The 13,613-nt window shown below is 39.5% G+C and overlaps 1 protein-coding gene across 5 annotated transcripts in view; it reads left to right on the top strand.

The window, feature by feature from the left end:
- itgb6 (integrin, beta 6) overlaps nt 1–10,291 on the top strand; it is a 91,457-nt gene extending 81,166 nt beyond the window's left edge. For all 5 annotated transcript variants that reach the window (XM_059647312.1, XM_048534799.2, XM_059647313.1 and 2 more), the window contains 2 exons: nt 5,766–5,932; nt 6,324–10,291. In XM_059647312.1, coding sequence (XP_059503295.1) covers nt 5,766–5,932; nt 6,324–6,419 — 263 coding nt within the window. In that variant the 3' untranslated portion in view covers nt 6,420–10,291. The remainder of the gene's footprint in view (nt 1–5,765; nt 5,933–6,323) is intronic.
- Nucleotides 10,292–13,613: the final 3,322 nt, after the last annotated feature.

The raw sequence follows: 13,613 nt of genomic DNA, 5'->3' as shown, positions 1-13,613 counted from the left end.
CTCAGCGTAGCAATGGTAATTTAACAGAGGTTTGATACAGATTTGACATAGTTTCCCTACTTTTAACATTTTATCACTCTAGAAATAAAGCCCAGTTTTTGTTTTAAGATAACAAAGTGTGGGGCTGGATGAACACAATAGGACAAGCAGCATCTTAGGAGCACAAAAGCTGACATTTTGGGCCTAGACCCTTCATCAGAAAAGGGGATGAGGAGAGGATTCTGAAATAAATAGGGAGAGAGGGGGAGGCGGACTGAAGATGGATAGAGGAGAAGATAGGCGGAGAGGAGAGTATGGGTGGGGATAGGTCAGTCCGGGGAGGACGGACAGGGCAAGGGTGCGGGATGAGGTTAGTAGGCAGGAAGTGGAGGTGCGGATTGAGGTGAGAGGAGGAACAGGTTAGGCAGGCGGGGACGAGCTGGGCTTGTTTTGGGATGCAGTGGGGGAAGGGGAGATTTTGAAGCTGATCCCAGGATGAGGCATTCCACTCCCACACATCCCAGATGTCCTCGTTCTTCAAGGACTGCAACTTTCCCCCTGCAGTGGTCAAGAACACCCTCAATTGTGACTCCCACATTTCCCACACCTCATCCCTCACCCCGCCAAAACAGAATCCCCTTAGTCCGCACATAACAACCCCCAACCTCCAGATACAACGCATCATCCTCCGACACTTCCGCCATCTACAATCCGACCCCACCCTTGTCTGCCTTCCGGAGAGATCACTCTCTCCGAGACTCCCTTGCCGCTCCACACTCCCCTCCAACCCCACCACACCTGACACTTTCCCCTGCTACTGCAGGAAGTGCTACACCTGCCCCCACACCACCTCCCTCACTCACATCCCAGGCCTCAAGATGACTTTCCACATCAAGCAGATGTTCACCTACACATCAGCCAATGTGGTATACTGCATCAGCTGTAAACAGTGTGGCTTCGTCTACATTGGGGAAACCAAGCGGAGGCTTGGGGACCGCTTTGCAGAACACCTACGCTCGGTTTGCAGTAAACAACTGCACCTCCCAGTCGCAAACCATTTCAACTCCCCCTCCCATTCCTTAAACGTCATGTCCATCCTGGGCCTCGTGCAGTGCCATAGTGATGCCACCTGTAGGTTGCAGGAACAGCAACTCATATTCAGCTTGGGAACCCTGCAGCCTAATGGTATCAATGTGCATTTCACCAGCTTCAAAATCTCCCCTCCCCCCACTGCATCCCAAAACCAGCCCAGCTTGTCCCTGCCTGCCTAACCTATTCTTCCTCTCACCTATCCCCTCCTCCCACCGCAAGCCGCACCTCCACTTCCTACCTACTAACCTCATCCCACCCCCTTGACCTGTCCGTCCTCCCCGGACTGACCTATCCCCTCCCTTCCTCCCCACCCATCTCCTCTATCCATCCTCAGTCCGCCTCCCCCTCTCTCCCTATTTATTTCAGAATCCTCTCCCCATCCCCCTTTTCTGATGAAGCATCTAGGCCCGAAACGTCAGCTTTTGTGCTCCTAAGATGCTGCTTGGCCTGCTGCGTTCATCCAGCCTCACACTTTGTTATCTTGGATCCTCCAGCATTTGCAGTTCCCATTATCTCTGATCCCAGTTTTTGTTTTGCTTGTTTTATGATTGTGCCAACCTGTGGCACAAACCATGCAAAATTAAGGCTTCAGAAAAGATCCCTTGATATTAATATTTATTGTTTGCAAAATGTACACAATGTGTCAAAAAAATCTGGAAAAAAATTTCCCCTTTTAGGCCCAACCCTTCCGCATTCCTAATTCATAGGTCTCACACAAACCTGCAACCCTTTTTTTAAAAGTTAATCTATTTTTTGAATCAACCTGTTCAGAGATATTATTACTTAATTCTGGAGCAGGGGGGACTTGAACCCAGACCACCTAGTCCAGGGGTAGAGGCACTACCACTGCCCCTCAAGAAGCATTTACAATCTTATTAATTTTTCAAAAAAATTAATCTATTTTTCTAATTAATCTGTTCAGAGATATTATCGCACACCTCAGGAGCAGGTAAGACTTGAACCAAAGCCTCTCAGTTTAGGGATAGGGACAGTAATACTGCACCACAGGAAGCTCACCCCACAATTTTATAATTGACGGTTCACAAATCACATCAGCTATGAGTTCTTCCCAAATATTGCCAATACTTCAGAATACTCCAGCCCCAATTTCTTTTGAAAACTGCCAAAGTCTAATACTAACCGATGGTTGGAGAGGTTTCGGGACATACAGGTTTCCAGTAGATTTGCTTTGAAGGGATGGTTACAGCAGATAATTTAAATATGTCTACAAATGATTTTGGAGGATGGGAAGAGAACATCACGTGTCACATTTCAATATGGAGCTGAAAATATTTTCATGATATGGCTGGAAAATGAAAATGTAGGAAGTTATCATAGACTTTGGCTTTGCAGCGAGTTCTGCAGTTGTTCCAGCTGATTTAAAGACAATGACTTCTAATGTGCAATTTCAATTTGCAAATAGTGAGTGTTATTTCTTTTATGAGAGAAAAATACAATCTGTGCTTAAAGACCTTAAAAAACAAGTTCTAACATATATAAATCCTGCACTTTGTCCAAGTTTTATCTGTCACATGCTATGAATCACATTAAGCAGCATTTCTCCAAGTCCTGCTGCCATTGATTAGCTGAAGTTTCTTATTCATTAACAGCAACAAATTCCTTGAGAACAGACAATGAATGTACCAATTAACACTGTGAGCAAAAGCTAATATTGATAATTACTAATGGTGATAATTTGGAGAAAAATCCTTTCAACAACCAACCATCACAATAAACATAAGCAACGAGCAGAATCAGAAACAAATTTTTCTACATGTTTCTGTCATGTATTTCCTCAGTCACAGTGAGCACAACAAATGTAACTGGCAAATACAATTTATAACAAGAAAAAGTTAAACAATAATTCAGCTTACCCGTGAAATTGTCCATTCATTTTGAAATACGTCAGCAGTTTTTCTCTCTGCTTCCAATTTTTCGAGGATCTGAGAGCTGAAAAAGAACATAAACAAAGAAGCTTAAATAAATAACTCCATCTGTTTCACCTGTTTTGCCCATTTGAATCCCTCACTGACCTTTCCAGGTGTACCAATAACCGTTGTACTTTTTGAGTGTTTTGCTGCATCTGTGGATATAGAGTAATGCCTCTACAGAAGTCTTTTAGGCTGGATTTTAAGAATAATGTCGTTTTCCTTATATTAGTAATGAAACTGCAGTACCATTCTTGAAAATCAACTATAAAACTTCACAGCAACAAACTTTAATGTTTTTATCAAGGGTTTAGAAGTCAATAGATACAATCCCTACTCTACAGTGGAGAAACTAAACGCAGACTGGGTGACCGCTTGGCAGAATACAGCCATTCTGCATGCAAGCATGACCCCAACCTTCCCTTAGCCAGTCATTTTAAATCAGCTTCTTGCTCACATGCCTGCTTGTCTGTCCGCAGCTTGCTTCAATGCTCCAGAGAATCACAGTGCAAACTGGAGGAGCAACATCTCATCTTCAAAATGGGCAGTTTACAACCTTCTAGGCGCAATATTGAGTTCAACACCTTCAAATTGTGAATCCATTCCTTCCCTCTCTTTTAGCTTTGCTTGTTACATTTTCTGCCACCCTCTACATTTTGTGTTTTACAATTCAACATTTATTCCACCTCCTTTTGTTCTTGTGCAATAATTAGATTGCATAGACAAGCCTGCTTATTTTGTATGAAATATGCAAGGCTGTGTGCGCAAGATAAATAGTAAATGCTCATTTGCAATAGTGCTGCCAAACTAATGTCCTTTAATTCTCTCTTATTCAGCAAAGAGTACAATGTTAATAAATTGTGTAACTCAATTTTAATAAAATATGCATTTATTGTAAGGAATAGGGTTGTATAGAGGTGAAACTAAACCCAGAACTGATATTAGTAAATGACTTAACATTCACTGAAGCATTATTTACTTTCCTGAACTGACAGAAAAATAAGCCTAGCTTCTTTCCAGAGGCTTTATATCTAAGTTTGTATAAAAATAGACAGTTAGTGCATAGTGCCCCATCATGCCAGTGATCCGCACAGCTCATATTATTGAGTAAAGTGTATTAATTAAAGAATTAACACAAGCTGTCCCCCATAATTATTACCAGGAGCTTTTTACCAGAGAATTGTTAATCAAAATCAGAGCAAAGTCATAATGACAGCAAGTCATGTTAATCAGAAACACTACCAACTTTTTTTGACACTCACAAAATTTTATTGCTGAGAGAATGAGTGCCTAACAATGACATGCATTAACATCATCTCTTCTGATCAATTACGTGTTCAAACAATCAGGCTGACTTTCTCATAAGAGCTGTTCAGACTCAAGAATTTCCTCTGCATCTCCAGGAGTTAAAAATTAATGTCTAAGATATTGCAGAGAGCAATCCAGGAAAAAGATTATGGAGACAATTAAAATATTGTGCAAACGTATAAACTTATTTGTAGGAAATTGAAAATGAGAAAAAAAGACTTCATGAATGACAATCAAAAATAGGGTGGTATGGTGGCTCAGTGGTTAGCACTGCTACCTCACAGCACCTGGACCTGGGTTTAATTCTATCCTCGGGCAACTGTCTGTGTGGAGTTTGCACATTCTCCCCCTGCGTGCCTGAGTTTCCTCTGGGGGCTCCGGTTTCCTCCTACAGCCCGAACATGTGCAGGTCAGGTGGATTGGCCGTGATAAATTTCCCATAGAGTGCAGGGATGTGTATGTCAAGTGGAATAGCAATGGGAAATGCAGAGTTAGGGTAGGGGAGTGGGTTTGGGTGGGATGTTCTTCAGAAGGTTGGTGTGGACTTGATGGGCCAAATGACCTGCTTCAACATGTAGGGATTCTAAGACTCTACTAATCATTCAATTGGGAAACAAAAAGACTATTTGCTTTTCTTTTGGCATGGCAGGGATGTACCATAAAAATGGACATGTGATGTGGTTACTCAAGGTATAAGTGTGAGGGTGGAAATATTGAAATCAGGAGATTATTTGATTCAGAAATATGTACAACTGGAATTGGCTGCCTTCATTCTGAAAGACAGTTCCTGCCTATTCTCAGCTGGTGGATTTCAGATATCAAAAGTAATATCAGTGCTGAAAACAGAAAACTAATGCATATATATACACATGTAAAAATTGAATTTTTCAGACCAAGAATTCAGAACAAAAGTGTTGTGGTTGATATGTGTATTTGATTTGATATCTAAAAACAAAACCCAACATAATAAATTGAGAACTAACAGCACTAAAATAATTTATATTGACTATTTTACCTAATCTGATCACTTCAAAAACCTGATTAAATAAAGACAAAACTTAAATAGAGAAATTTTTGATCATTTATTTACAGGTGCTCCATTTTTATTAAAATGCATACATTTATAATACAATTAAATCATTAACATCTCCAGTATAATACTTCGGTTCTGAAATGTTTTGGCCTTCCACACCTGAAAGACTGGGATTGACTTTTAGTTGAGTACATACAGTAATTTACCACAATCTTTAATTAAGTAATAAGCAGTGCAACAAGACTTACACTACATCGGTATTGCATCAAACTGTAGTGCAGTGCCCTACATCGAACATTATATTTCACTTTGATCCCTCATTCTCTGTCATTAACTCGTGTGCTTATGACCATTTCTCACCATAAAAATAAGCATCTTGCATCTTAACAATTCTCAAACATTGAAATATTGTATTCTCTGTACAGAGTGCCCCTTGCCTCCAAATGTACTAATGATAGTTTTGGGAATAGCTTTGGCAATCCTTGTGGTCGGTTTGGTTATCCTCAGTATCTGGAAGATGTTTATATCCATTCACGATCGCAAAGAAGTGGCCAAATTTGAAGCAGAACGAGCAAAAGCTAAGTGGCAAACGGTATGCATGTACAATTACATAATAACTCTTATTGTTAATTTCCAGTTTGAATTTAATACACACAGAAAATATGTAAAGGGCAAAGAAATTAAGAGAGATGCAATACATGTTTTCTAATACTAATAAGCGGATAGATAAAGCTGTTATGGGCAATATGTAAATAGTTGTTAATTCAGCATGGGTATTTGTAAATTTCAGACTAGGTTTGTAATCATTATTCCTATTGGCATGGCTTTAAAATTATTTAAAATGACAATGAAAGAAAAGTCATACATACAAAATGTGCTATACATCTACCATGGTAATTGAGGAATTCACTAATAATGGATTAGTTTGATATTAGTAGGTGCATAAATTTCTCTAACTTCATACTGTATTATTACATTTTCAGGGTACAAATCCACTTTACAGAGGGTCAATTTCCACATTTAAAAATGTGACCTATAAAAATTATGGAAAAAAGGAAGTCACTACTATTGGGAATTAATGCTTAATTTATTGGAAAATTGTAAGTTTAACCGATAGACCTGATGCACTTTTATGTTTGCTTATGTCTTAATCATTTACATTTATATGCATGTTTTAGAATTTTGTCTGCCTCGTGTATATAAAGTTTGTAACACCATGTGTATATTTTGAAGACTTATTGTATATATCAGAATGGTTGTGATATTTTAATAGAAAATTGTATTTATATAATGTGTTTAACATATTGTGACATCCCAAGGCACTTCAAAGAATGTTATCAAATAAAATTTGACACCATGCAGATGAAGAGATACTAGGGAATGTGACGAAATAGGAGATTTTAAAAATTGTCTCCAAAGAGAAGCCTGCTATAGAGGATAGGCAAATTAGTGCAGGACGTATACACTTAATGGTAGGGCCCTGTGGAGTGTTGCTGAACAATGAGATGGACAAGTGCAAATACATAGTTTCTTGAGAATGGAGCCACCGGTAGACAGGCTGGTGAAGAAGGCATTTGGCATGTTTGCCTTCATTGGTCAGTGCATTGAGTACAGGACATGGAACAACATGTTGCAGCTGTACAGGACAATGGTTAGACCACTTGGAATGCTGCATTCAATTTTGGTCCCTCTGCTATGGGAAAGATGTAAAACTTAGAAGGGTTCAACAAAGATTTACAAGGACGTTGCTGGGATTGGAGGGGTTGAACTATAGGGAGGGGCTGAAATGGCTGGGGCTATTTTCCTGGCATGTCAGAGGCTGAGGGATGGCCTAATAGAGGTTTTTTAAATCTTGACGGGCATGGATAGGGTCAATAGGCAAGATTTTTTTTCCCAGGTTAGGGGAGTCCACAACTAGAGGTCATAGGTTTAAGGTGACAGATGAAAGATTTAAAAGGAACCTGAGGGGTAACACTTTCATGCAGAGGATAGTGCAAGTGTGGAATGAGCTGCCAGAGGAGGTGAGTACAATTACAACACTTAAAAGGCATCGGGATGGGTGCCTAAATATGAAGGGTTTGGAGGGAAATGGGCCAAATGTTGGCAAATAGGATTAGATCAGTTTAGGATATCTGGTAAGCATGGATGAGTTGGACCAAAGAGTCTGTTTCCGTGCTGTATAACCCTATGACTGTAATGTGGTTGTAATTATCCAATTCTTAAGAGTAGAGGAGTGCAATAGCTACAGTTTCTCTGTAGAAACATCAATACTAAATTTTCAAATACTACTGTAATATGTTCATATTATGTGCTTAAGAATGTGGCCTTGGAAAATTGCTCTCTGAAAAGCTATTGTCTTTGTTTTAAATTACTATTTTAATGGAAATGTAACCTACAGACTTCAAATAGGTTAGCAGTTCTGTTAAAGTTATGGACAAGGGAAAGTGATCTGATAGTTTTATTGAATATACACTAAATTCTATTATGTAATTTCTAGACTTTATGGTCATTTTTGTTTATATGTAAAACTTATTGAAGAAATTCCAGTAGTTAAGAGGAAAACTGTAGAGCAAAACCGTTATAAATAGTGAGTTCTGTTTTTATTTACAGCTTTACTCATTTGGTGAGACATTAAAAACATATAAGATTAAAAAGTGGAGAGATCATTGATAAACTACTCAAATTCAGAGATGAAACATCTGGACTGGATGGAATGTATCTGTGCATTTAAAAACATAGGGAAGACATAGAAAGAGACTTACTTGTCGTTTATATATTAAATACATGATAAAAGGGAATAGTACCAGAGAACATGTAGGCAGCTAATGTGATTTTTACATTTAAAAAGTGATAAAGAATAAAGCTAGAGAACTATAGATCAATTGGCTTAATAGCAATGGTAGGAAAGATATTAGAATCTTTACTCAAATATGTAACAGAAAAGTATGAAGGCTGAAAATATTAAAAAAAATCAGCATTGGTTTCAAAAGGGACAAAACCTTGACAAGACTTAGTAAATTTTTTGAACTGGGAACAGAAAGAGCAGATGAGGGTAATGTAGTAGATGTGGAATAGTAAGGTATTGCTCAGTGGGCTCATGATTACTGTCAGTCCATATGGAGTCAGGAGAGAACAGACAGTGAACTGAACATCAGGCCAAATGCAGAATGGAATTTTCCCTCTTTCAAACTAAATTTCAAGAGCAAGAGAGTTTCCTGGACAGAAACACTTGGCTTCCTTTGGTCAGAAATCCCACTGGATCATCCATTATTTCGGCAGCCAAGTAGAATTGCGAATCTGGAGCAGGAAGTTGGTCTACTCGGATCTGTTATCCAATCAGAGGCTGACATCTCCAGAACTGAGAATCACTAGACCAGGATATCTTCCCCTTTGCCCCGCAAAACCTTGGATGAAGGATCACCACTGAGAAACCTAAGTGCTGCTTGGAATTGGGGTTACTGGACGGGGAGCCATAAGGAGGAGGAAGGGGAGTATGAAGCAAAGGCTGGGGTGTGGCTCCTAGATGCTAATTCTGCCCCAATTCTATTACCTCAGGATTGCACAAAACAGTAGAGATTGAGACCCCAACAAACTGAAAGCTTGCATGGACTGGTTTACCACTTTGTCATTTCACCCGATGGTGAGGTACTCACAGCCCAGGTAGATTACCACCTTTAGACTGTTATTGACTGCACACTTAGAGGCCTTAATTGACAAGGCAGGAGGGTTGACCATGGACCTTCACACCCAAAACGTATTTAATGGGTGACCTCAGTTCTCTGAAGAAGGGTTACTGGGCCCAAAACGATAATTCTGCTTTCTCTCCACAAATGCTGCCAGACTTGCTGAGTTTTTCCATCAATTCCTGATTTAGTCTCATTCCCGGTACTCCTTGTTGATCCCAAAAGGATATGAAATGTCAAATTCAAGGATGAAGTGCTGCTCTTTGAGAATCTGTTGAGCAGTTTGGGACCCTAAAGGAACAGGTATTAGATTGGCAGTGGGACAGAGAATTAAAATGGCAAGGAACCAGAAGCTCAAAATGTACTTACAGACTGAAGAAGGGTATTCCACAAAATGATCATCCAATCAACATTTGGTTCACAGATGTAGAGGGCTGATCATGAGCAGCAAACACCGTATGCCAAATTGAAAGATGTACAAGGAAATTGATGCTTTGCCCTTGGGTCCCGGAAAGTAGAAAGTAAGAGGGCTGTTGTTATATCTCCTGTGCTTGCATGGAACAGTGCCATAGGGAATGAAGTCTTAGAAATGATTGAAGAATGGACCAGGGTGTCAAAGAGAGAAAGTGTCCCTCAAATGCTGAAAGCCGATGGCAAGATGTATTTGGTGATGGTATTGCTTGTCTTACAGAACAAGGTCCATTAGGTATGGAAGAAAGTAAGTTGGTACGTGAAGATAAGGAAATCCCATTGCAGTTTTGGGAGGGAGAGAAAAGAGTGAGGGAAGAAGTGTGGTAAATGGTAAAGATATGATTATGTTTGAGGTGAATCCTTTCTTGAAAAATGAGATGACATCTTAGAAGCAGTGATGTGGAAAGTCACAGCATCTGAACAGATATGCAAGAAGCAGAGAAACTATAAGATTTGAATGGAATCCTTGCCAGGTGTAAGGTAGAAGAAAGTATAATCATGTTAGCTAGGGGAATGAGTAGACAGAGGGAAATGCCACTTAAGAGTTTCCATAGTTTTCCACAAAACATGCTAAGTTCAAAAATTGAGTTTGAGAAAGCCATACTTTGCATTGCATGTAGTAAAAGCAAGAATTCATATTTCAAGGGAGTACTGACATAGTGAATGTTTTGATGTCATTAACTGGTTTGTGTGAATATAATCATCTCCTAGACTCACTGATTTTTTTTAACTCTAACCAACTACTTGGATGTGTGGAACTTGAAGAAAATATGAAATAAATGTTTATTTCTTTTGTTGAGTGCTTGTACCATTTCTAAATTGATGATAAAGCTTTCATGTTGCCTGGTATTTCTCCAAAAATGTTTTTAAAAAATCCAAAAAGGAGCTCCACCTAACAGCATTGTAAAATTAGTTTAAATCAATGATTTGAAGAAGAAACTAATAGAATTGGTTCACAATTAGTATTTGTCTATTTTTTTAAATGAGACATGTGAAATACAAAGGCCGATTGCAGTCTCAAAAAGCAGACAAAATGTTACAGACTCAGCGTACATTTAAACCTAAGATATAGTTACACCTCAGAGAAGTCATGTCAAATATTGGTCAGTGTGAAACCTGATCTGACGCTGGGTCTGCCTTTGTGAATATCACACCCCAATCTATGCCCTGCCTTATTCTCATGCCACAGAACACGCGTAAAACAAAATGAAGGCCCCCAAACAACCTTGCTTAATCAATATTATTTGAAAAGATTGAGTTATTCACCAGCCTTTTCTTTTGAGCAAATTTCTGAGCAAAACCAAAACCCTTGACTACACACAGCTGTGTATCTGCAGTCCCATGCATTTTATTTTTCATATGACACAAAAAACTTCAGGAAATGTATATTCTGATCTAATTTTTATAAAATCCATCATACATATACAAAAAGAAATGAACTATCTTCATGCTATAACACGGTGTGAAGCTGGATGAACACAGCAGGCCAAGCAGGAAAGCTTGACGTTTTGGGTTGGGACCCTTCTTCAGAAGTGTTCATCCAGCTTCACACCTTGTAGATGCTGCTTGGCCTGCTGTGTTCATCCAGCTTCACACCGTGTTATGTCAGATTCTCCAGCATCGGCAGTTCCTACTATCTCTGTAACTATCTTCGTGCATTCCCTTAGCGCTAATGAAATTTGTGCCTTTACCTCGCCTATGGCTGCTATGGAGGTATTTCCCAAGTAGCTGCAGTATGGCTCATGGATGATTGCCAGCCTTCCTCCAATTGAAGAAACTACAGATGGCCTTGGAGCAGCTGTGGGCCTTGAAGGACAGATCTCAAACTGTATCACCTTAACCTGGCCTGTAGCTGTCTGGACTGGTTGGTTGACAAACAAAAGCATGTCACATCCTGAGAAAAAGACCCTTGCTCCATAGAGACCTCCTCCAATCAAGGCACAGCACTTCACTATCGATCATCTCAGCTAGCCAATGCTCACTGCCTAAGTGATAGCCCTTCCCATGGTCACCAGCACTGTCTCTTCCATGGGTTTTCAGTATGCAGGTGCAGTTCTCCTTCAGTTGTTGCCTGCTGTTTTGGCAAATGCTTGTAATGCAGCTAAGAAGCAAGTTCTTCAATCTGTATCTGGCAGTATATATTTGGCAATATGGCGGTCAGGGTCAAGTAGTTCTAAACTGTGTAAGCAGAGCTCTTGGTGCAAAGCTTGCAACTGTGTGCAACGTGTGAATGTGAGGTAAAGTATATGAATTGAACCATTGTGTTTAGGATGACAGATTGTTAGTATGCAGATAATGGGGCTATGGCAATCTGAACAGTCAGTGAGGTTCATGATAAGTTAATAGCACAACATTGAAAATGAACTCATCTTGACAATTCCTATCATTCCATTAAACGTCTTCCATCACAACGTCCATCTTCTTGGCTCGTTACTAATTGTTCCAATTGCCTTCTGACTATTTGTTTAGAGGGCTTCTTTCTAACCACTACACCTCCATGGAGGAGAAATGTCATACCTGCTTTCCATCTTTGCCATCAAGTGCATTGTCTGAGAATATTGGTGCACTCTGTCTCACATGTTGATGATTGTCCACTGTAACAGAGCCCAGGTTAAGTTTATCCATAATGCCAACCAATTCTTCTACATACAATACTTTAAGCAGTGCTGGAAACTTTTAAGTTGCATTATTAATCTGCAACATAGCACCTTCTATTGGCATGTGCAAGTAATGAATGGTGAGAGGTGATTATAAAGAACGGAACAGAACAAACTGGCAGCACCCATGTATCATATTCCCTGCAAGATAGTAAGTAATGCGAGTTTAATCCATACTGTAATTCCTACACAATTTTATAGGTTGATCAATTTAAAGCCCCACCTCATTCCCCCCCCACCCCACCACCACCTCATATTGGTTATTCCAAAATGCACCTCTTCTTATCTTTTGAACTTTACAGCTTTGTACTAATTTCTCTACATATCATGAAACATCATGCCTAATTCTAGTGTTCTGGAGAATAGGTCATAACAGAAGAGAACATTCAATCTTTTTCAAAAAAATCATGACATTTTTATTGGCTCTTATAAGCTGACCACACTTCCTCTGAGAACCCTGCATGGAAACTGGACAACTTAAGTGACATTCTTGGAAATTTTTTTAAAAATTATTTTTAACTTGTAAAATTCATACAGAATGCAGCAAAAAGCCAGAACTTGATGTTTTTAGTATGATATGCATTTCTGATTCATAGCACCTGCATATATTGAAATTGAAATACCAAAACCTGCTTTTGAAAATCTGATCGCAGTGTTTGTTTGAAACAAATAACAGTGATTTAGACTAAAAGGTAATATCTATTATCTGAGACAATGTAACTTTTTTGGGGCATGCAAATTCCTTTTAAAAATACCAAGCCTCGTGGCTAAAATCAACATTTTCCATATCGTTATGGTGGGGCTGGTATAAATATTCTGCACACATTCCACTGCTGAGTGAACAGATGCGTCATGAGTTTTCTCAGTTAAATGTCAAGTCATAGCTTTGGAAGCTGGGTACAAATTTACATTTCTTTTCCTTTCATATTAACATATTCATGATGCAATCATCTATGCAGTGTCCATTGCAATCAGATTGCCACTATGTTTGAAAATTCCACTGGCTCAGCTCTGCTGCATATTTTCTCTGGGACCTACCAAGAATGCAGCATCCATTGGGTCCATTGGAAAAGAATAGAGTTGGGACAAGGCAGAACCCATGCTCTTTTTACGGCACTAGCTGCCATATGGTAAGTTTAAAGGTCGAGTGTTGCATGTCAGTTAACTATGTGAATGGGTGAGAGGATAAATGTATGATTGGGAGAGTGAGTCAATGGGTAAATAGATAACTAAGTAGGTGGATAATGTGGGAAAAGTGCATAGGTGGATGAAGCTGTAAGGTGAGTATGGTATCAGTGATAATGGGAACTGCAGATGCTGGAGAATCCAAGATAACAAAGTGTGGAGCTGGATGAACACAGCAGGCCAAGCAGCATCTCAGGAGCACAAAAGCTGATGTTTCAGGCCTAGACCCTTCACCTCTGATGACCCGAAACGTCAACTTTTGTGCTCCTGAGATGCT

Source organism: Stegostoma tigrinum, chromosome 7 (assembly GCF_030684315.1).
Source record: "Stegostoma tigrinum isolate sSteTig4 chromosome 7, sSteTig4.hap1, whole genome shotgun sequence".
NCBI classification, from domain to species: domain Eukaryota; kingdom Metazoa; phylum Chordata; class Chondrichthyes; order Orectolobiformes; family Stegostomatidae; genus Stegostoma; species Stegostoma tigrinum.
Note: the sequence above shows the minus strand (reverse complement) of the source record. Positions and strands in the feature narration are given on the sequence as shown.